The sequence below is a fragment of the Bacillus rossius genome, chromosome 1 (genome assembly GCF_032445375.1).
Source record: "Bacillus rossius redtenbacheri isolate Brsri chromosome 1, Brsri_v3, whole genome shotgun sequence".
In the NCBI taxonomy this organism is placed as follows: Eukaryota; Metazoa; Arthropoda; class Insecta; order Phasmatodea; family Bacillidae; genus Bacillus; species Bacillus rossius.
The window spans coordinates 320,315,785-320,341,545 of NC_086330.1; the positions used below are offsets into that span (position 1 = coordinate 320,315,785).

At 36.6% G+C, this 25,761-nt stretch overlaps 1 protein-coding gene across 8 annotated transcripts in view; it reads left to right on the plus strand.

Annotated features, from left to right (window-relative positions):
• The window catches only part of LOC134527962 (oocyte zinc finger protein XlCOF6-like), a 93,393-nt gene extending 68,167 nt beyond the window's left edge, over positions 1-25,226 (plus strand). For all 8 annotated transcript variants that reach the window (XM_063361063.1, XM_063361061.1, XM_063361065.1 and 5 more), the window contains 2 exons: positions 1,939-2,020; positions 23,102-25,226. In XM_063361063.1, coding sequence (XP_063217133.1) covers positions 1,939-2,020; positions 23,102-24,666 — 1,647 coding nt within the window. In that variant the 3' untranslated portion in view covers positions 24,667-25,226. The remainder of the gene's footprint in view (positions 1-1,938; positions 2,021-23,101) is intronic.
• The last annotated feature ends 535 nt before the right edge of the window (positions 25,227-25,761 follow it).

Sequence of the window (25,761 nt, forward strand, 5' to 3'; positions counted from 1 at the left end):
TTTGTTACTTTTCGTGCTTTTTCATGCTGTAGATGTGAAACCTTGTATGTTAAAAAAAAAAAAGCATGGCTGCTACACGTGAAGTAAAACTTCACAAATATAGGGATAGGAAATTTGTAGGGAATATTTGAAACACATGTGCATGTATACAAGCCTACAGGTGAGTTACAGCTTTACAAGTAAGACCCATTCCACGTCAAATAACACTTTTAATTCAAATTCTACCACACCCTCTTATAATTCAAAGATATTTTGTTAATACATACTTAAATGAAGTAAATGGAGAATTTTAATATTTTATTTAGTAAGTAGTTTTTTTTTAAAATTAAAATATAAAAATTTAAAAACCTTCAATTTTGCATGTTTCTGATTTACAAAAATAATCATCACTCTGCTATGGTTTGTGTTAGGCTCGTTGGTCTTCGTCGGTGAGATCGTTGCCTTATAGACTGTTCAGCTATGTGAAGTGTTGCAATCTTCAGATCCAGAGGTCCTGAGCACTCTGCCTGTAAACTAGTTTTCTTTGATAGTCTTGCACGCCTGCATGCAGAGACGACGTATCCAGATGTCCTGAATGATTTCCGCCTCTGTTTTCTGATTGTGAGCTGCTGAGACAGTTTAATAATTTTAGTAATTTCTTACTGTATTTTATCGATTGCAATTGCATTATTAATGCCTAACTATTGTATTCATAAGTTTATTTGAAAATTCAATTTATATTTGGTGTGTTCATGTATAATTAGCAGTGCAAGAGTTTTCTGTCTGTGGACTGCTGTAGCGAAGCAGGGGTAGATCAGTTAGTCTCAATAAATTTAAGAGACTGAATATGGAGTAATATCTCCTATTGTTTATAAAAATGTAAGGGATAGCAACACTTAATTAGTAATACCTTTGAATATATGTATATACTGTATAGAAGTCGCGAGTGGATAGTATTTACTCTACGTTTTTCAGGAGCGTATGATGAGCAGCTTGGGAACTTCACCGCTGCAGGGCGCTGCCGTAACGCCCTGTATCGTTTTAGGTTGTTATTTACACATAGAGCGCAGCACTGTCGCCCGCTGTCATTCCCCCGCACCCCCCACCCAACATTCACTGCAGCTCAAGGTCGTTCAACGGGAGTTTGTGGATCACAAAACTGTAGGGTTGAGAGGTGGGGTAGAGGGTGGGTGGAGGTCAATGCATGTTTGAGGGAGGTTGGGGAAGGGGTGTTTGAAGAGTTCGACACTTGTCCGCTAGGGACCACCACAAGTCGATGTCCTAGAGATGGTGGCGATTGCGGCGGTGAATTAACCAACTACCTTTAACCGTATTAGAAATTTTAACCTGGGCTGGCGACTTCTATACAGTATTTATATTCAAAGGTAATACAGTCTGCTTACAAATTATTGTTCTATACAGTATATATATTCAAAGGTAATACAGTCTGCTTACAAATTATTGTTTGTGTTAGATAGTAGGTTGTGAAACCTTGGCACTAATTAACAGAAAGCTGTTTTGGTGTACTGCTCTTACTTATGGTGTCCAGGTAAATGTTCGTATGTTCATACCAGCCTTACCAACAATGAGTTTTAAACATCATGTAATATTACAAAATAATTAGTTTCATTGTTACTTAATCTTATATTTAGTTTAGATTTAAAATAATTTTTTTTCCCTAGTAGCTTTTAACAAAGATTTTGTTGTCATGAACAGGAACAAGAAAATAATTTTACTTTTGGATTTAGTAAATCGCATTTAAATTTTATCAGAAAATGGGGAAGCAAACCAAATGATTTTAATATTATTTTTTTAAATATTTTAAGTGGAAAGTAAGAAATAAACATCTGGCAAACAAGAAGTTACATAAATTAAAAATATTATTGTACTTAAAGGTTTGTTTGTTTGTTTGTTTGTTGCTGTCATGGTGCTATGTATTCTAAATGTTCTTGGACATAGGTTACTGAGGAACATACGGAGTACGAGGATGTAACAATCAGTGAAGAACAAAGTGATTCTGAATCATCAGAAGAAAGTAAATGTAAGTGTAACAAGTTTATTTCTAACTTACGCTCATCTTTTATATATAACTTAACTGAATATATCCCAAACTTACTTGTGTTATAATTAGGCCTGTGTGAAGATCAGAATTTTCAGATTCGAATAATAAATAATTCGTATTTGATTCGACTTTGAATACTAACACTTTGAAATAATTAATATTTGTTTGCTTACGAATACTTGATATAGTATACCTCATGAGGTTGTCATATACCAACGTTCACTGGTGAGATGGTCACAAATATCACCAAAATAAATACCCTTTATTGATTTTTAATAGGACTATTGTACCGTAACATTTAATGTTTTCGCCCAAATTAAGGAATTATTTATGTTTATTAATTTGTATACTCTAATATTTTAATTATTTGAAAATGGTAATTATTATAAAGTGTATATCTATGTGAATGTTGTTCTATGGACTGAATAGACGTTTAAAAAAGAACAATTACTTAGACCCCTCTAAGGAGGTAATGACTTGAAACGGTAAACGGTTAAGGCTGGTCAAGACATTAAATCATTTCATGGAATAAAAAAGTATGGAACTACTAGTTGATGTATACATGACACACATTTGTTTGGTATATGCATTAAAAAATTTCAAATTTTTATAACATTAATTTTTTTGGATTTATTAAATTTTCAATTCTGTAATTGAATTCGTGCAAATGAAGAAAAATATTTAACTTCAGATGACAAGAAAATAGAATATGGTGTACGATATTGTTTGCGAGGGTGATGTCAAATTTGTATTCAGTAAAAGCCATTAGATCATTTTTGGCATCATATTTAGTGTTACATAATTTTTTACAGAAAAGTTTGGGCTATATTCAACCTACGTTATAAAATTAATTGAGTTTTATTTCCAATTAATATTTAGCCATTGCCCTAGCCTTGAAAGTATAATTTCCAGTGGTATATGGTTTGTAAATGTACGAGTGAAAACGTACTTGTGGTCCACGAATAACCGGAGGCATGATTGGGTCTCGCGCGAGACTTGGAAATCGCCTCCGTTACCAGCGCGCGACCTGTCAGCCTGTGACTGTACGCTGGCGCTCCAAGCGAGATGTCTTGAAACTACTACCAGCGCTCACGTCTTGTCTTTTCCTCGTGGGGTCAGACAGTCTCCCGGAAAAAAATTCCACTTTCGCGCGCATTTTGTGAAGTGTGAGTCGTACGAAGTGGATTTGCAGGCAGAGTGGATCTGAAACTGTAAAACATGTCCAACAGAAAAAAGCAGCCGAGAATCATTTTGAAGAAAAGTAAGAAATCTAAAATCATGCGGCAGTTGTGGAAGAAGAAAAAAGCCAAGGCCGAAACCGGAACATGTTTTACAAATTCGAGTTAAGTCATACGCTCGTTTTGAGGTGTATATTTATTCATATATTATTCAGGGTTTCAGTATGCTAATGAATTTTGAAAAAAAAAAAAAAAAAGTTTGTTCAGCCAATAGCCTAATTTTATTTTGCAACTGTGATTCAGGTGTATCGTACTTGTAAGTTTATTAATTATATAAAAAAAGAGAAACTGGAAATGTTTATGCTATATTTCGTAATTTTCTGTATGCAATAAGAAAAATAAATTATTCGAAATTTAAAAAAAATTATATTTTAAGAAAGATGTAAAGAAACTTGAAAATATTCCGAATACGAGCTTGTAACTACCGAAATTGTAGAAAAATTATCTATAAGTTATAACACAATCTCACTATCTAATTACTCTTAATAAATAATTAATTTATTCATTGAGTAAACTGCAGTTATATCTTTTTTTACCTCATTATGACAGTACTAACAAATCGCGTTATAATCTCTGCTAACTTTTTCGGGTCAAGGTTACGTAACAAAAAACTGGACAAAAAGTTACTCGTATGAGGTATCCAGTTATCACGTTTCCATTTCGTTTTCTAAACGATTTCGAAACACTTTTCGAATTGAATACACTCATGTATACAGTACCTATTTAAATCGAACAGTCAAAGTCGGGCATCCCAAAAATGAGTCAATACCAGCTCGACTAGGGTGTTAAATTTACCTAACTCATATGGTTATCGTATTGAAATCCTTTTGAAACTAAACGCGTGCTTTTTTTTTGCGTAAAAGATTTACCTTTAGCCATTAAAAATAATTTAAAAATAGATACTTATTGAATATTATTGAAGTTTCACGTCATTTTCTGTCGTAGATAACAAAATACAACCGTGACAAACAGAAGAATCAGTACATTGGACGACAGTATTGAAACGTTATCAGATCAGATCGAAATTTCATATGTGAAGGGGTATCTTTCTTAGACGAACGTGAATAAACTATTTTTAATGCATGTAAATTTAGTACATAAGCGCTAGTTTCGAGTTTAATAAACTGACATTTTACTAAAAATGGTCTAAAAATGATTATGAAAAAAAAATACAAAATTGCACAGTTTTCGTTACACAAGCAGATACAATTTAGAAAAATCCAGGCTTCAGGTTGCAAATCTAGAAGATAATGAGTTTGCAGCTGCAGCTAAGGTGATACTGAAATTTCGCGACCCATTACAAGGCACATGTGCAACAGTTGAAAGAATTAATCTTGCTGCTCCATTTAATGCCAATGTATTTTTCATGTCAGTGTAGAAATAATGTATGTAAACGCAATACAAGATACCCTATCTATGTTATAGAATAATCTGTCCAACACAAAGTACTATTATGTGTACTTCTATTTTTAGTTTTTGGTGTAAGGATAACAATTTTAATCACTCCACTGTACTAGTCATGTGTGGTTGAAATTGCACAACTGCCTAGCCATTCGTTTGAATTTTTCGTCCATCATTCAAGTCAAATTTCCCTTGGCCAACGACTCAGTCTCATAATATAGCTGTGGGTTGGCTTGTAACGCGTAATGGCCTAGGTCTCCGCGGCGTGAATGACCTGCACAGCTGACGCCGGGTAGGGGCTGGGCGGACCGCCTCTCAAGGTCACCATGGCAAGAATTACTAACCCCTCCCGTTGCAAACGTTTCGTGCGGGAGAAATATTCACACCAAAATGCGCTCTGCTCGTCTCATGACAACGAAAAAAGGAGTTTTGGGGAGGGGGGGGAGGGCGCGGCGGCTTTGTCTTGAATTATTGCGTTAAACTACTGAGTATAAATACAGGAATCTTTAGAACTGTTTAGCTTGAAACGAAATTATCCTGAAACTATAAAATAAAAGTAAATACTGCATATTTTCTTGGCATCGTTTGATGTTTCGTTACTTATTATGGTGCGCGTTGTTTGCTAATGAATCGGATTGCCCCCCTCCCCCTCCCCCCCTTTATCCTTTTGTAATAAAATAATTATGGTGAACAAAAAATAATAAAAAGGCCGCGTTGGCTGGCACTAGAACGCAGGTTTACCATCTATGCAAATCCAGGTTAGATTCCCATCGCGGCTTGGTCACACGGATTTCCGCATGTAGCAATCGTTCCGGACAACGCTATTGGTCGGCGGGGTTTCTCGGAGATATGCCTGTTCCCTGTCCCTGCTTTACGGCGCTCGTGCCCTATGCACCTCGACCTATCTCGGGCATTATTCACGATTGGCTGGAAGCTGCAGGTCTTTTCCTCATGTGGGTCGGCCCGCCTCACTACCGTGCCAACCTCCATTCACTGCATCCTTAGACTCCGCATCAGGCTGTAACTACAACACGATTTTCAAATTTAAACCGAAGTATTTGGTAAAGTGTAATAAAGACATCATTTTCATTAAAACATTTTATTTTTGCTGACTCTTGCAGTATTTTGTATTTTTGTAATTACTGCGAAATCGTTGTTACTGTTTATACCCAGCAATTAGATTATTTTTTACAATATTTGTGTGATTCCATTAACTGCATTCCTTTACACAGAATAGTTTTCTGATTTTGTTTTTTTAAGGTTAAATTGCAGCATATAATGTACTTGTACGTAAGTGTGTATCATCAACTGCGTAACTTCATTGGTTTTGTGTCCTCCCAAAGAAAAAGCCTTTATATGCCTCTGTAAAAAGGCAAGCCACACTCATATGGTTGCTGTAAGAATTTTGAAGCCTAACACGCACATAAATGAATAACGCAAATTTTCGTTGTTATTTTTTACCTCAATGTTGGAATGTACTTTTTTCTAGAAATAATTTTTTATTGGAACGCTTGAATAATTATACACCGTTTCTGTCACATTTATATTAACTTACTAATTTTTATCACTATACAGATCAAACGAAGAATTACGCAGCAAAGGAACAATCTTGTCACTTACAAAAGTTTCTCTTGTAGAGCAAAAGCAGTCGTGTGATAATCAATTGAGTTTACTAGAAAGTAGTGGCTTTGAAAGGTAGCGGTGAAGAAAGCGAGTTTCCTGATTTTATTGTTGAGCACGACATTAACTACATTTTCTTGGAAGAGAGGCTTCGAGGAAACAGATGTGTGAATATTGCCCATCTAATGAAAGAAATGGCTCTACTGGAAGACCATAAGAAAATATGTACGTTAAGGAAATTTGTTTTCATGTCAGAAAGTCGCAGTGGCCTCTTTTCGACTTGGACATTCCAGTGTGATGCTTGCAACCAAACCAAATAAATTACATCTCACGAACCGGAGTATTGTGACGACATCAATGATGCTCTGGTTTGGGGTGCTATATCCATAGGGATTGGACACAGCCAAATCAAAGAGCTACCATCTGTGATGGACGTGCCTAACATTATATATATATAGAAATGAATATTTTTAATTTCAAACAATACTTAGTTTCACACACTAACATGTGTTTGTTCTGTCCGTTCCTTTGTACGAAATAAAATATTTTAAAATAATTTCCTTATCCAAACATCTGTTTAGTTGTTCCTACATCATCGACAGATACATGCGCGTAATAAACATATTTGCAATAACAATTACGTACATCGTGGTAGAGGCAAATAAATATTTTGTTTTCAGTAAATAACGAAGCACCCTGTTTAGGGGTTTTGGTGACAACCAAATCAGTTTTATGAGTACCGGCCTGCATTTACATGGAAATAGTATTGATCATTTTGAGTATCTTGGTTCGGATAGGCCTTTACACATTGAAGATTTTTTCGGTACTTCTGTGTAAAAAAAATTATTTGTTGTTTATTTATTTAAAAATTATTTATTGTGTTTGTCGATGTTTTTATTTAAACTTAATTAAAGAATAAAATGGGGAGATGATATAGTTTCTACGAAAATAAGATAATAAATGAAACGTGGATTAACGTACACACGCTAATACCATTTAAGTGATAATATACATCCTTTAATAACATTAAATTTTTAATAAGCATTTGAAACCGGCATTATCTCTTATAAACTGACCCCTAAACACGTGGTCCCAGACTAGAAGTTCTATTAAACATCCTACAGTTTATTTTTATAGTGATGCAACATATAAGGTTTATTTTACACTCTGTACGAACATGTATGGCCATGTTCAAATCCTTAATATTTTATGAGCATAAAATTATTTGTGAATGCAGCCATAAACATCACCTAAGCTGTGTGAAAACAAACATTCCATTTTTGGGGCAAATCATAATTTAATTTAAACAGCCATATATTTATTTCACACAATTCAACGTATTATTTTGTTGATAGGGAAAATTATGATCCTCGAAATAATTTCTTTCTCTCAGTGATGGTCAGTATTGTAGGTCCCATCGTTTTCCATTGCACATAATCATGCATGCCATGTAACATTGACATTTTTACTTACATTTAATTAAGTTAAATAACTTACGCTATATAGGCCTATGCTAATAAAGTACTGACAAATGTAATTCTAACTGGAATCAACACATAAATTACATTAAATACGTCTGGTGTGTTTGGTTAATAATATATATATATATATTTTATATTTGTTATCTCTTGTTTGTCTCTTCGACGTCAGTAATAGCGTTTTGTAGTACATCTTGTGTGTAGGCTGTTTCTTTTCATTCTTTTTCTTTATGTTATCTGCATTGTAGGAGGCACTTTTTGTCTCACGCTGTTCAATGGCACCATATATATCATAAAATAAATAAATAAGTGATTATTATTTTATCTGTGTTGTTTCTGCCATATTTGAATTATGCGGTTTGAGGTGAAAATGCTGTACTAATGGTTATTATCAAAGTTTTTCTACGTAATAAGCAGTTTCCACATGTACATATGTACATATCGCGTAAAATATTTAAATGTACTTGAGTTATTCCCTAAAAATAATAAAACAGGTTCTAAAGAACTACTAAACTCATTTACAAATATCGTTATTAGTATCATTGCGCATGCGATGCTAAAAAAATTACAAGATAATTACAAGAAATCGCATTTGTTTAGAACAACGAGGTCTAATAGTTCAGTTAAATATTAACTATCTTTAAAAATATGCTGCAATATTTTAAATGAAGCAGCATAACAATGGTAATATGTTCGTACAATTTAATAATAAGCACTACATAAATCATATTACTTTTTAGATATTTTATTCCTTCATGGATTCGTTGCATGCTCATCAACTCAGAATTGTCACAGGCTATATTTAACTACCGGAAGGTGTCTTAGTGAAGCTACCCTTAGCTCTAAAACAAATTACTTACCATGAAACTAAACCATCTTTTAAATACATGTATATTGGCATATTCATATCTATTCCTTTCTTTTTACAGGCCATGCAGGAAACAAGATAGTTGAGCCATTGCTATCCAGTAGTGATGTCGGGCATGTGTAGTTTTGCCTAAAGGCGTTTGCCTAATTTTAGGCAAAACGCTGTTTAGGCAAAACGCCGTTAGGCAAAACGCCGTAACGAATTAATGTAGGCAAACCACCGTTAGGCAAATCGCCTGTTACTCGTGATGTCGGCTAAGAAATTGGTGACACAACAGAAGATGGGTCTGAGGAGTCTGATGGTGACTTACCTAAGTTGATAGTTGAAAAAGACGACTATCACATTCCTCTCACCAAACAGCTGTGTGGTAATAGATTTGTCGATATTGCACATATAATCTAACAAATGGAATCACTTAAATCCCACAAAAAGGAATGTACCATGGGAAAATTTAATTTCCACAAAGAAACCCGTTCTGTTTTTTTTATACATGGCAATTTGTATGTGCATCCTGCGACCAAGTTCAACACATAACTTCTGACAATAAAAACCAGGCTGAAGATATCAATGATGCTGCTGTTTGGGGAGGTGTGACCATTGGAATTGGCTACAGTCAACTCGAAGAGATATTTTCCGTTATGAACACTCCCGTTATGACATGAGACATTTTGAAAACACGAAACTTCAATTGAACAGGTGTTACAATTATTATCAATGATGATTACGTTTCTTTGCCTAGTGCATTGCGCACGTACTTTGCGTTTCCATGAAAGAAATAATACCAGGTTACATTCCATTGCATTATATTGTAGAACAAATATCACCAAACTACTAAGTGTAATAGCCTCAGAATTAATAAATAACGACACACTAATTAACACAAATATTATGAACGTTAAGAATAAGCATTACTTATATGAACTTAAATAAATGTAGTTAGCCAACAACAGCATTATATTTTCCTTCAATACTGAAATCATTTTTACTTTGATATTAATGACTTTCAGGCCTGGGAAAAATATCTGACAGCAAAAATGAACGCAGCAGGCGTTCAAAAAAAATTGCTGAAGAAAACGGCCAAGATTTATCTTGCCAGTTATCCCAAAATAAGCAGGCAAAATATCAGTACCTCACTTTGCAAGTATGATCACCGGTTTTCCGTGTGCAGCACAACTATCACAGAGGGGAAATGTTGAATTGTCTGGTGCATTTGTTTTTTATTTACAATATATTTTCTTACTTAAAATATTTGTCAATGTGCCACTCTATATCAGTGTTGTAGTGACAACTACAAAGTACTTTTAATATTTTCAAAACGGCGCTGACGAGCGGCGAGATGCAAATGATGCGTCACCGCTCAGACTCACGGCGTTCACCGCGTCTCTCAATCACCAAACATCTCAAGTGGTATTTGTCCAGAAACCCGGATTGCCGTGGAGAGATGTCGGCGTGCTACGTGTAACTGACTGACACATCAATGATATCTCTAACTACCTTATTACATTAAATATGTAATGTATTTTCGTGTTAGCTTGTGCGCCATCCTCTAAAAATAGTTATTGCATAAATCGGGTAACGTTAATAAAACATGATTTTAAAAAAAATGTCATTACATGTATTAGCGTCACCCTGCTCACCTAGGCTAAATGCGATGACACCTCTGTAATATTGAATGTAGACAAAAAGCAAATAAAGAATTTACGCCTATAACTATAAAAGTTATATAAGCTTATATATTGCACAGGCCGTATGCGTGTGGATGAAGCATCATTAAAAAGAATCTAGGAAGTATATGCGAGATGGCAGGTGTGGAGCAGGAACACGTGTGAAGTCGCGCACTGCTGGCCAGCGAGCTAGGCGCCGCGCCGGGCCACGACACGACAAGGCGACCAGCGATCAGTGGGCTCTGAGCTCCGAGTTGTTGTCTGTCACATCCTCCCCCACCCCTTGTCCAAAGGGCGCTCCCACAAGCCAGCGCGACTACCTGCTCCCAGCCTACAAGCAGTTAGCTTTCCCTCCGCTAGGAGTGACACTGTCCATTTTCTTACGTGCTTCGCCTTTCCATTGTTCGGGAGCGGAGCGATACACCCTTCCCCTTTGGAGGCTGTCTCGCCACTGAATGCCCAGCGGCGCGACCCTGAGTCTTATACAGCGCTGTCAGGGTGTTCGGCCATCAGTTTTCATGCTATTGTGAGTGATGTATCAGTTTGAAGTCATTCTGAAGTAGGGACGATTTTTGGACCTCTTGAACAGCCTTAAGTTGACACCGTAATTATTTAATGTAAATTGTTATTTCAGTATTTGTTTATTTAAATTTTATGAGAGATTTTGTGTTCCGCGCTATTGTTGCTCGCGGATTTCCTAAGTTTGACATTAATTAATGTAACAGTTTTTGGTTTTCGGCCAATCACGAGCCGCTATTTGAAATACGTCACTCATTGTTAACTGACTTATTTTAAGAAGTTTGAAAAAAAGAATGTAATGGCCGGCTTAAGCTAGAACTGCTTCGTGATGTCGATGGAAATATATCCTACGAAATAGCTAGAAAGTTGTAGGTATCCTGAAATAGGGATGATAATTATGCATTGTTAGGATGTAAACGTGCATTTGTAAGCCTTTATCAAGAAAGATAAAGAACTTAGGAGTGATATATACGTGAGTAAAGAATTATAAGAGTCTGTTACTCCAATTCAGTGTTAATCACCACGTACCTTCCATAAAATTGTCACATCGCGGCCTTAAATGAAAAATAAACATTGAGAATTGAACTTAAGTAATTTGTCTACGAGAAACTATTTTGTTTTATATATAATTTATTTTATTTATACACACAATTAACCTAACTCAGAGGTCTGATGAACGAGAGACTCTGAGCTCTACCAACATATTTAAACCTATCTAGCCGAGGTAATATTTATTAAGAACCCAAATTCACAAATGAAACTGTGTATATATCGTCGAACCCGAACCAAAGACTTCTGCTTAGTAATGAAATGTGCGCATCGTCACTCCAGTCAGTTGATAATTTTATGTGTTCTGCGGTGCCAATAAGCAGTTAGGAAATTTGAGGCTAATAAATAAATATTAATATTAAGGGTAAACTTGAGACATTTCTTTAAATAAATAAGTAAAAATTTCAAGTGTGTTTGTTATATGTTATTTCTAATTCACCTACTCAAGTGTGTGTGTGTGTATACACACACACACACATAAGAAAAAGAAGAAAAACTTTTAATACTTTTTGCATGGTTAAAACATTGTTTATTGTTCATGTTATTGATTATAGTGTGCGGACCCTTCTTGATACCTTGAGGTATAGTAGTAGAAATGTGCCCCACTTTTGTGTGACACTTTATTAGGTAGAGCTTTCTTTCTCTGTGTAAAAATTATTGTGCTTAGGTAACATTCAGTTGACATGTGTTATGAATGTGATTATGCCACAGTTAGGGGTTGGCTGCAAAGACTTAGGCCCGAATTCAGAGTTGACCTTCGAAAGCGCATCCAACTCTCATTCATCTGGCAGACTCTCCACCTCTCATACTTCAAAAACGCCTTTCGAATGACTGCCAGCTGAAAGCTTGTTCCCATCCACTTTCAGTGAAGATCTGGCAACATGGCACAAAAATTTTCTTAGATCAAGTACTTGGAGTGTGTGTGGAAAAGCGCCCTATTTCATTTCGATTGTCTTTTGTTTGCCCTCCCGCTGAAAATAATATTTTGTTTGGATTGGACACGAGGTTAGGGTTACCAGACACTGATATTAAAAAAGGACGACATTCATCTCGCAAAAGGAGGACATTTCACTAAAAAGGAGGACAATATATATTTTTTTAAAAAAGCCATGAATTAATTACAACGGAGTACGATATTTTACAATGTTTTGGCATTTAATACAGTTTCAGTATAAAGAATCAAACAAACTACGCATATACAGCATATTAAAAACACGTGCTTCTGCATGTGCTGCTACCTGTCAAGCTGTCATAGTACTACTTACTAGTGGGATGACTCTGCGGACAGCGCGTGCTTTGCCCAGAGTGTAACTGCAGGAATTATCTCACTTTATAAAAAAGCCTGACATTTTGGAGCATTAAGGAAAATCCGGCCGAACGCAAAAAAATACATAAAAAGGAGGACATGTCCTCCTTTTGCCGGACATCTGGTAACCCTACACGAGGTTGAGAAATTTTCTTAAGATGGATACGTTGCCTAAAATTATAGTGTTTTCTCCAGATGAAAAAGTGATTATTTTTTATCTCGTGAAAAAGCACAAAACCGTAATCGAAAACAAAACAAAAAAAAAACAGATGGAGTTTCTTACAGAGAAAAAAAATTGTGTTTCGAACTCTTGATTCCGACAAAAATCAAACGGGTCTGCTAAATTTCTTATATACCTTCGCGGAACTGGATTTGCATTTTTAAGATCATCAAAAAACTCTAAAACCTCGTCAATGTGATTTGGAAATTCATCCAAATATTCTGCAATCGCTACAAAACACGTGTCTGATGCACACTTTGTGGGCGAAACGATTTCTTTAAAAACGCATATATAATTCCAATACATATTTTACATATCTGCCATATGACAAAAATGTTTTAAACAATTACAAACATACATGAACACGTTTTTATGTGGGAATTATATATTAAAACCATCAACTGCTCCGCCAATTTTCAACTGAACAGGCATTCGAATGAGTTTCAGACCACATTCACTTTCAAGTGGTTGGCTCTCCTTATCCAGCAGTCAACCAACCACTGAAAAACGTCTCTGCCGAGCAGCTTCAATGGAAAAGCCTTTCGGTGTGTGGATAACTGTCGAAAGAGCTCTCTGAATTCGGCCCATAGACATATATATATGTCTATATATATATGTCTATATATATATATGTCTATATATATATGTCTATATATTGCAAAGACATAGACACATACCTGCCAACCCTCCCGCTTTAGGTGGGAGACTCCCGATTTTGCAGCTTTGAAGTCATGCCTCCAGGAATAATAACAAGGTCGGTGTTCATACCTTTAATACATGATTTCACCTCTGGCGTTAAATGTCCTTTGAATGCATCTAACACTAACATCTTTCTTGTTTAAAAGTGCCCCATGCCTTCTATCCCAAACTGCCTTTAACCAGTCTTGCATCAACTCACTTGTCATCCAACCCTTTTCTTGACATCTCACTATTACCCAGAAGGCAATTTTTCTTTTGGCATAGTTTTACGGTTAAGAATGACAAAAGGGAACAATTTTCTACCATCAGCGAACACTGTAAGCATCACTGTTATCCTCATTTTCTCATTGCCACTTGTCTTCACATTAACTGTTTTAGTTCCAACAGGATCCACTGAATAATTTGAAGGCATATCAAAATATACGGGCGTTTCATCAGCATTTAAAATGTAAATAACATAACTCGCGGAATCGTTCGTCTAACTTAAAAAAATAATCACAGCAAAGAAGTACTGTATAACCTACATTAATGTTTTGGTACAAGAAAATAATTGATAAGATGGGCGCCATCTTGTGCTATAGAACATTCCAAAAACATCAGTCGTAACATGTGCAGCCAGTAACTACTGCACAACCTGAAAACATTGACCTAAAATAAGTATGTTTACCTAAAAATCAATGTATCTGAATATAAGGCGACCCCTTTGTTTTGAATTATAAATTATGGTAAAAAAATGTCTTATATTCGGCTAAATACGGTACATTATGAGGTGAAGTCCGAAAAAAAAAATTTCCTCGAAATTTTACATGTTTTGTGTAGAGTAAAAAAATTGTTCCCTCATAATTAGTTTACTAGTACCCTGATTTTACGTATGCTCACGGTTCTGCGGATTGCATTAGTAAAATCGCTGCTACGTAAAATTGGCACCCTTCCCTCGGCCCATTTGAAAAATATTAATGGCGGCACACTATTTTGCAGAGCGCTGGTGACTGGCGACCCTCCGCAGCGGACGTGAGAAATGTGACAGGTGTCGAGATAATTGGGAGCCGGCAATTAGTGGAAGACGCCACTCTTTTTTTTTTCTTCTCTCACTCGCGTGTGCGCTCTTACGTTCAGAAGCCGCAGCCAGCGTACACAAAATAAACGCTTTGCGTGAAAAGATATTATTTTAATCTTTCATTAAGATGGCCACTAACGGCACGGGGCAGATGTCTAATGTCTGCATTAGCCGGCGCCGGCGAGCATCCCTCCCTGTCCCTTGCCCACTGTGTGTATAAAAAAAGTTACCGGCATACGTCTGTGTATGCGAGTCCCCTCCTGCCCTGCTTGACTGAAGCGGGGGAAGGAGTGCAGAGTGTGGAAAAGGCTGAGCGGGAATTTTTAACAAAAACAAAGCAGAGCCTTGTCTTACTGACATGTAAGAATTTATGTAGGTATGTCCATTCTGTAACAGCAGACTTTTTTTTTACGTTGCGTATCATATCTTACATGAAAACAGAATTAAAGCCTCTCAGCAAACGCGATGTTAGATAAACATGTTGAAAAATTTACATATATTAAAAATTACTACCTAACTTAGGTACCTAAAACAAATTGACACTGTAGTAGCACTCAGAAAATTTCTGCTAGTTAGTCTGCATTTTAACAACACTTTATGCCACAAAAAAAATGACAGTGACTAAAGAATGTAGCAGTCTTGCTCGACAAAGCAGTTCTATTCGACTTCAGACTCGTCGCTGTCACCGTCCTCTGTATCGCTGCTCCTGTCGTCGTTATCGCTATCTTCCCAAATAGCATCATCTTCAGTCCCGTCGAGAGCAATGGTGATGCCAGCTTTTTAAAGCTTTTCACCACCACAGTGTCAGTGATAAGTGCCCAACTTTGTTTCACCCAGTCACATATCTGTGTTAGTGACGGTCTTTTCAGTCTGCCCCCTGGAGTGAGTTCATGACTGTCATCTGCAATCCATTCAGAATACAGTCTACGTAAATGTCCCTTAAACGGCTTGTTTATAAACACGTCTAAGGGCTGCAGGACAGATGTCAGGCATCCCGGAATGACAGCTATGTTAGTCTTGCCAACACTTAGGTCGCGTCGGTAAATTTCCATCCCGTTACTGTGCGTTTCAGGGGTGGCCGAGGTTTGCTTTGTCTGGTGCGGACTTTATGCGTATTTTTAAAAATTCCATTTTAAGTATTTAAAAAGAAATGTGCGGACATTGTGCGATGGCGGACATTATGCGATTAAATACGGTATTTGATGGTTCACAAAAATTTTCTGGATTATAATGTATTTAGAGTAGCATGTTGTGGAAAATACAGCATATAGAAAGTGAAATGAAAGGTTGGTTGTTTAGGTTAAGTTTATTTTGGTTAGCTGCACAATTAAAAAATAGTTATTTTTTTAATTTAAATATTTCGGCAAACATTTTCCATATAATTATTATAGCTGTGACTTTAACCTGAGTGATATTTGTCTAATTTTCTGAAGTTATTACATGATGTGAAAAGAAATTTCTTTAGTGGGATTCTAATTCTCATTCTTACTGTTCAAATTCAATATTCGTATTCGATTCGAACCAAAAAACTGATATTCGCACAGGCGTAGTTATAATGTCTAAAATAGCTTACCATAGTGGGTTTTGGAATTTAATGTTGTATCACATGGTTCCTGCCATCCAGAAAAATCTGGAAAACAAAGTGAAGTGAGGGAATTGAAAAATTTTCCTAAAAACCTCGAAAACACAGGGAAATTGACAATATCTTAGTTATAAAACAGTATCGGTCATTGTTCAACAGATGTAGTATCAATATTTCTTAAAACTTGTATGTGTGTACTTTAATTGTAAATTTGTGTGCAATTAATTTATTTTATACTAACTTAACTTGTGACTATCCAGACCTCTCCGGCTAGCTGTTATCTGATTTGCATGTCCATAGAGTTATTGGAAAATGGTGAAGCACTGTGTCGTTATTCAAAACATTTTGGTAATATTAAAGTATGTTATTCATGAATTTAGTAATGTTTCAAATGAAAATTTCTTTGTCGAATTTTGTAGATTTATGTGGCAAAAATTTTATCACACACCCCATAATTACTCAAAATCAACATAGTTCATGGCAACTCATGGCTCAGAACAAAAAGAATTCATTTGAAGTCAAGAAAATGGTTAAGTTATTGAAAGTACAGAATCTTTATTAACGAAAATGTCCCGTGATCACTTCTGAGCACATGATACAACCATGGAAACATGATATCCGATGACAATGAAAGTTCATTATTGTCCTGTCATGGCCTCCGTGTGTTGACTGTGGTCAACAAAAATTCAAAAATAATTTTTCCAAAATAGTTAATTTTTGGTTCAGAGAAAACTACTGCACTGGGGGCAAATCTTCCAGTAGTCATATATGAAATGAGGCATAAGTGTTATATTTTGTACAAGAGCTTAACTGCTTCCACTTGTATAGTTTGTTCATAATTCAATCAGCAATTCCCTGCTCTTGGAATGGATGGATCAAAATGGGTAACAAACAGGGCTTTTGTTTGTCTGTGTGTAGGTTTAACTATTGTTTGTTAGAGTATAAATATACCTGATCCCCACTTGGGTGGAGAGTTTTTCTCCTTTCATTAGGGATTAATTTTGATTCCTCGTTGCCACCAGTTTTCAGTTTGCGTGTGCATTGTACTATAGTGAAACCTTGATCGTCGACACACTGTTTAGCTGACGACTTGTGATTTCCGCTGCGTCATATGTAGGTCGCAAGTCTAAGCCGCTGTTACTTGGTGATGTTGCCTTTTAGACTTTCTTGTTACCAGCCGTTTGCTTAAGTACATGACTTTAGGATTTATTATTGACATAATTCACGTGTAGTTCTTGTTAGAGTAGATTTAATTCTTGCTTAATACCTGAGGTTTCTGTCCTAGAAATGATATCAGAATCTTGAGAACTTGATTTTAGTTTTTCATAATATTGTTACGAATGTGAGCAAGGCCACGACATGCGCAGGTGCAGAGTAGACATCTGCGAATTGTGATTTTTCAGTTCGAATCAAATTCGAATCGAATTTCAAAAAAATTCACGAGTTTCGAATGTTTTCTAATCGAATTTGAGAATATTTACTAAAATAAAATAGATCATTAAAAATTTTTAACATACCACCTTTGAAAAACTTGTCACATAATTCACAGTTTAAATCAAGTTCCTAAAATTAAAGTGAGACTATATTGAATAAGCACAACCAGATTATCAAAAATTTAAAAAAAAATATTAAAAATTATATGTCTGTAGCACTAACATAAATCACTTCCCAAATCATTCAAATTTTCATGGAGAAAGGTGAGTTCATCGACATGGTGCGGCAACAACAATTCTCTGCTGCTGGTAACTATGTTGCCTGCTGTAGAGAAAACTCTCTCACTTGCCACCTTATTTAGCATGTGTGACTTTCAAGGATAAAAATATTAATAAAAATATCACAGCATAAGGAATTGGTACAAAACAAAAATAACAAATTTACCATTTTTATCGCTTAAGCATTGCACATTTTATTCTGAAATCACGTTTATAATTAGGGGTGAGACCGTGGGTTCACTCTTAGCTGAGTTTTGAAATAAACAAACACCGTCATATCACTGCACCACGTCAGCAAGTGATAGGCTGAATTCATCTTGCGCGCCAAGCACTAGTTGCAACACACACACTTCAGTACAGTCGGTGCTAATAAAATAATGGATAAGGAATATAACAGGAAGCACCGTAGCACTTTGTTGAGTGTAGGTGGTTCATTTGCGAAGGAAAAACTATGCACTTTACGCCGAATAGCGGTCTTCACAAAATCATCACAAGTTTTGATAACAGGATACTCAAGTTTCCTTTTATTTCGGGGAGTTGTTAATGTCCCAGTGTCCTGTAATTCTTTCCTTGCAGGAAGCACACTGCTCTTTGAAACACTCGTAAATTCCGCAGTTAAACTCGCGATATCGTTCACACGACAATCTGGATATTTGTCTGAAAATGTTTTAAAAACATTCAACACAATAGTTTTCTGAGCACTTTTCAAAGGCGTTCCCATTCTGTGCTTTACAAAACTCGGTCCGGCATCAGCCATAACAAACTGTGCGCGCGCGAATCTGAAATACAACTGTTGCGCCGGGCATCAACTGTACACTACACACGGCGTCTGCTAACATAATTGTAAGTAAATACTTGCTGACACATTAAACTGTATTGGATATTAATGGTGAAACGTTATAATGCTATATAACAACAACTGTTATAAAAAAGGCATAGTAAAAATACTTACAAATGGTACGTAACCAAGGGACTATTTCTTGCGCACGAATAATGTGCATAGCGGCCGGCAGCCAATGAAAATGTTGTTTACAAGAGTCTTTGTTTATTCCAAAACTCAGGTAAGATGAACGGAGAATACTATTATGCAAAAAAAAAAAAATGTAAAGTGATCCATAAAAACAAACCTATTTATGGAAAGTATGTTTATTTAAAAAGTAGACTTTGCGAAAGCACGCCAAATAATTTTAATTAATGAGTGATGCAATAAAACCATTTTATTCAATGTAAAAAAAAACCGTAACAAGAAAGTGATTTGTACCTATACGCATAACGATCGTGCAGGTTAACTCGGTTCCTGACAGAGTGCGCGCGTGCATGCAATCTGCGAGCTATCGATATCAATTTTCGACTATGTGCGCGCCCTCTATACAGGAATATAGGAATCAACACAACCAAACTGGCGCTGCTTACGTTTTTATAAGCGGTATAAAGCGACTCCCGAGACGTTAAAGATAAAGTTTATAACTATTAAAAAGTCTTTAAAACACGATTTACACATCAGATTACTTTGTAATAGGATTAATTAATTTAGTAAGCAGTTTTATCAGAACGAACGGCGTAAACTGCGTAAAACATTAGGCACATTTTAAACAATGGTAATTTATTGCATTACATCAAATGAGGTTAAAACTGGACAGAAATAAAATGGTTCAAATAACGTGAAAACGTAAATAATAGTTACATAAATAATAGTTACATAAATAAGGAGTTTCACTGTATAATTTTTTGTAAGTGGAAGATGTAATCATCCATTTACATTTCTTTTAAAAATGGGGGAGGGGGATGTCTTATATTAGTGTATCCGAGCCAGATTTTGCAAGTCGAATTATTGTAAAATGAATTCGATTCTAATTGACGAATCGAATATCAAAATATTCGAACTCGAATTCAGAAATTTCGAATATTCGCAGAACCCTAGTGCAGAGCTGGCTGGCGGCTGCCGTAACATGAGATGTGCCATGCGCACCTGGATCGCAGCGTTATCTCTCTCCAACCCTCCGCTCCCCCTATGCGGCTCTGTTAGTTTGACATCCGAAACCTGCCAGCTGCGGAGTTAAGCGAGCCGCCAACACGTGTTTTCGAGAGATTTCTGCCGTCGGGATGGCTCGCGATGACATGACTGGCCCCAGCCGCTCTTGTGAGTTCTGGAATTGCGTCGGGGCCTATATATATGTCCGAGGACGTCAGGGCAGGGAGTCAGTTCGGAGTGTTCAGTCGGGAGTTCTACTGCGGCAAAGTTTCCGGGCGATAGTGCCGCGGGTGCGGCAGAGTGACGAAGTCCTTGGACGAAGGTTCCAGTGCAGGGAGTGAATGAGTTCAGTGCAGTCTGGAGTTTTTCCGCGGCGGAGTTTTCGGGCGATAGAGTCGCGAGCGCAGCAGAGTCCCAAGCGAAGTTCCAAGAGAGGCGTCGAGCGGATCCTCGGCGAAGGAAAGTGTCGGCGGCGGCGGAGTGCAGCGACGGAGTCCTGCGGCAGAGACCCACGAGGGGTGCTGCGGCGAGAGTTGCGCCCGAGGTGCAGCCCAGCGAGGTGTGCGGTGTGCGAAAACGAGTGACTGGGGAAGCAACATTTTTAAGTGCAATTGATTATTTGCCATTTTAGATTATTTGTAAGTGACATAAGTAGTGGCAATAAATAAAACTGTGTGTGTGATAAAAATCTTTAATTGGGCTATCCTTTATGAACCCGTGGTAAATCATAACAATATCTACTTTCAAACATAGTGTTTCCACAAAATGTACCAGTTCTTCCCATTTACTTTAAGGGTTTCCAAAAATTAAAGACCGTTTTCATTTTCAAAATCAGGAAAATTTTATTCCTAAAAAATTTGTACATAGCATTGTTTGTACATTCTGTACTATTTTTTTTACGTAATCCCCAGCAAGTTCAACACACTTTTTTAGTCGGGGAGCATGGTTCTTGATCCCTTTGTCATTAAATTCTCCCGCAGCTGTCCGCAATCAGCTTGACAACTCTTCTTGTACTTCTTCGTCGGTCGTTAAGCGTTTCTCTTGGCCAAATGTTGCTTTAGGTGACGGAAGAATTGAAAATCATTGGGTGCCAGGGCAGGACTATGAGCCAGATGGCTAAGACATAACACTTAAAAGATTGCAGGAGTGCGGTGGTTACAGCTTCTGTATGGGGCTGGGCGTTGTCATGCAATGTCATGCAACAAGCATATGCTCTTGCCCAACCGCCCTCTTGGCTTGTTTAGTACCGTTCATAGAAGGGGGAGGGGGTTACATTTCACAATAACAATCGGCGTTGATTGTGCTACCTTTTGGCAAAAATTCTACGAGAACTCCTTTTCAATCCCAAAATATGCTTGGCATGACATTCTTGTCAGATTGCCTGACAAAATTTTCGGGTGCAAGGCAAACCAGGGTGGCACCGTATCATTTTTGTCCTTTTTGCCCTTTGGACAGCCTTGTGGATGTCTGTCAACATTTTCGGCACCCAATAAGCCCACACCCTCCTATACCCCAATTAGTCCATTCAAATGATTTTGATTGTTGATTTGCTGACTTCTGGAATCAAAATTGTGAGTTCCCGGACTGTCTGATGGCATTCTTCACGAAGTTTAGCCTGAATTTTCTCCAACAATGAGCCATCAATTGAAGACACTTGGGCATTAGAAATAATTATGCTACTATGAAGGACACAAATAGCTATTGAGAAAATATTATTAATTCCTTTGCATTACTAATTATTTGCATTGTATTTAATGCTACAGAAGTGCTGTTGCCATTGTGTGTACACGGAAATAAAAAGACAAAAATTATTTTTTGTTTTTATGGTTTATGAATGTGAAATATGGCACGGTTAAACTGCAAACCAGATAACCCGCACACGGATATTTGGGAGTCTACTGTATTGAAACGTTGGTGTTGATGATTAATCAAAAAAATAACAAATCTATTACTTGGAAACAAAAGGTACTTTGTAATCAAAACTGCTCACAACCCGAGATCTTAAAATAATAGACTCCGCCCCCTGTAAAGGAGGTCTGGAAAGAGAAGGAATTACTTAAAATAAGTTAAAACTTAGTTCTAAAGAAAGTACATTTATTACACGAGACCTTAACCTCATACAAAATGTTGCTAGTCGATGAGAGACAATCATGAAGTATTAACTTTTACATTTAAACTTAATAAATAAAATCTAGGGCAATCTGAAAATCTTATTAGTTGCTTTACAATTAAGTACTTCAACTTGAATGAACTAAAAGGGGATCATGATTTACAAACGCTTGATCAAAAAGCAGCTAGAGGGTATCAAAATCTTCTACGACGTTAAATCTCATTCTAAGTCCTTAAAGTTAACTTAAACATTATTCTAAATTATCTAAGGTCAAAACGTAAAACTATACGTTAAGCATGAGGTCAGCAATATACGCTCAGGTCCGGCCTCTTCAAAAATAACTCAAACATTACTTCAGCGACCCCAACCAACTTTACAAGAACGTATTGCTGTTCCGGGGCATAGCCTCCGCCTCAAAGAGCCTAACATCCTTAAACCCTAACTGACTCGTTGCTACTGGCGAGAGGCATAGCCTTCCCTAGAGTGAGCCCCGAGCTACCTCCAGCGGCCGCTTAAAAACCCTCTTGGCCCCGCCGACGTTTCCAGAAAATCTCGCCCGCTGCTCCCAAATCTCGCAATCAGGGCCTGAGCTCGCTGAACGAGCACCGCGTTGCGACCTAGTTACGCCAGCAGACCGCTCTTCGCGAGGGCCGGTGACCCGCACGACTCATGAGGAATGTGCAGCGAGGGCAAACGGCACGCCGCCTGCCCGTCTCCTATGAAATGAGGCCGCTTCTCGCACGGGCGCAGCGACCTGCCCACAGCTCGCGCCATGAAAGACAGAAATCTGAATTCGGCCACACCGAGAAATTCTGGAACGCGACAGTATACTGAAATCTTTGACTGGCAATACCAACTCCCTTTATATTAAAACCTCTACTTAAGTGTAAGCACATACTTTCATAATGCAGTTCTGAGAACCGTGGTTGTTAAAAGAGTGCACTAACCATTCACTCATACATGAGTATGTATGGGACAATGGTTTATCGTGATCCTTTATTTTTAAATTATTATTTCAAAGTTTTTATTCCAGTCTTTATTTTTGTATTTTTTTTTTTTTTTCAGTTGAGCTTGCAGCTCCAAATACCAGTAAATCCTTCAATGTGACCTGTATGAGGGAAAATTTGGATTCAACGACAAGCACTATTTTCCCAGGATCTACAGCAGTTGTACAATCAAAAATTCATTTGGAACCAAAAGTGGTGGACCAGGACAGCAATATTTTAGGATTAAATGATCAAGCTGGTCATCCAAATAAAAAAAGTTCTACCATTGACAATTTTATTCAAACTAATAATATAAATTCTTTAAATTTAAAATGTTCTACTGAAAAGAGTATAATTAATCAAGCGATTGTAAACCAGTTTACATATTACATGTGTAAAACTAGTTTTTATAGTACTTCCATGTCGAAACAACACGTTAACAACACACATGATGCAGACTATAAGAAAATGTGTGTTGAAAATTTGAGAAAAAGAAAACATTATTCACGTGCAGAATGTCTCAAGAAATATTCTTCTAAACCTCATCTGAAAGCGCACTTGAACACCCAACCAACTGAGAAACCATTTTCATGTTCATTGTGTACCAAAGAGTTTTTCACTAAGACTAGTCTAAGAATGCACATGTGTACTTATACAGTTCAAAAATCATTGTCACATCCAGTACACAGTAACATTTTACCTCATGAAAGTCACACTAGTGAGAAACTGTATTCATGTTCAGTATGTAGCGCAAACTTTTTGTTTAAAAGTAACTATAATAAACACATGCGGACACACAAAGGTGAGAAACCATTTTCATGTTCTGTATGTAGTGCCAAGTTTTCTCTTAATAGTACCTTGAAAAAACACATACGTACACACACTAGTGAAAAACCATATTCATGTTCAGTATGCAGTGCAAAATTTTCTCAGAGAAGTTACTTGAATGGACACATGCGCACACACACAAGTGAGAAGCGTTTTCCATGTACAGTATGTAATGCCAAATTTTCTGTTAAAAGTTATTTAAAAATACACATGCGCATACATACAGGTGAAAAACCATTTTCATGTTCTGTATGCACTGCAAAATTTTCTCAGAGTAGTGCTAGGAATGTTCACATGCGCACACACACAAGTGAAAAACCATTTTCATGTTCAATATGCAGTACCAAATTTTCTCTTAAGAGTACCTTGACAAAACACATACGTATACACACTGGTGAAAAACCATATTCATGTTCAGTATGCAGTGCAAGATTTTCTCAGAGAAATTCCTTGAATGGACACATGCGCACACACACAAGTGAGAAGCGATTTTCATGTACAGTATGTAGTGCCAAATTTTCTATTAAGGGAAACTTGGAAGTACACATGCGTTTACACACAGGTGAAAAACCTTTTGCATGTTCAGTATGCAGTGCAAAATTTTCTCGGAAATTTATCTTAGATTCACATGTGCTTACACACACAGGTGAGAAACCATTTTCGTGTTCTTTATGTAATGCAAAATTTCGTGTTAAAAGATCCTTGCAAAAACATGTGCATAAACATGCACGTGAAAAACCATTTTCGTGTTCAGCATGCGATGCAAAATTTTTTCAGAGAAGTTCCTTAAATGTACATGTGTGCTCTGACAGATGAGAAAACATTTTCATGTTTAGTATGGAGTGCAAAATTTTCTTTGAATGTTTCCTTGAATGTACAGCCCACTCATACAGGTGATAAACTATTATTGTGTTTAGTTTGCAGTGAAAAGTATTCTCAATAAGAGCTTCACTGTGTAAAATCAATGTACACACAGAGGTGAGAAACCATTTTTGGGGTTATTTGCATTATTAACAATGATATATATTTTTAAAATGTATTTGAATATATTTTTTCATGTATTTTTCAAGGCATGTGACATGCATTTGAGAAAACATTTGAATGGTCAGTGAAATGCATATATGAGAAATTTTCTTATGTTAACTGTATGTTTTAACATTTAATGCCTTGCCTATGAACTTGTAAATTGTTACAAATTAAGTTCAATAAATTTCGAGTTTTGGTTTTAGTGCAGTATTTTTTGTAGAAAAATCATGTTCAACTTTTAGGTAAGAAATTATTATATTTTTCATGTTATTATATTTTTACTCAAAAGTGTTAAATATTATTATGGTAATAAATGCTGTAAGATAATAAACATGAGAAATTTGACTAAATCAATGCATTTTTCTTTTCCCTTGAACTGAAAGGATATTTTGTGAAATAGAACTAAAACAGTAGTTATATAATGTGTTTGAACCAGTTTTTTTAATCTTACATACAGGTTGCCCAAATGAAATTCCCCAATTTCAAACGACTGTAATTCCGCACATATAGTAATAAATTAACAATATTTCAATTGCAACAAATACACAGTGTCATCACGTTTTTTGGACGTTATGTTTCACCGCATTTAACATTGCACTTAAGATATACAGCTTCTGATTTAAGAAAGCAAGCTCGCAAGCCCTTCAAATGGATATCTTAGGACTTCTCACAAATGCATCTGCAATTTGCTGAACATTTTCTTCTGATGTTCATGATCAGCCACCACCATGCTTCTTGGACCCTGATCCCATCACCAAAAACACAACTTTCCAGATCTTAATTATCTTTGCAACAGGAACGTCTGTCTCATACACCACACGGAGTCTTTGAACAGTGATTATGGAGCCCAGTTCTGCATACCACCACACATATTGTACTTTTTTT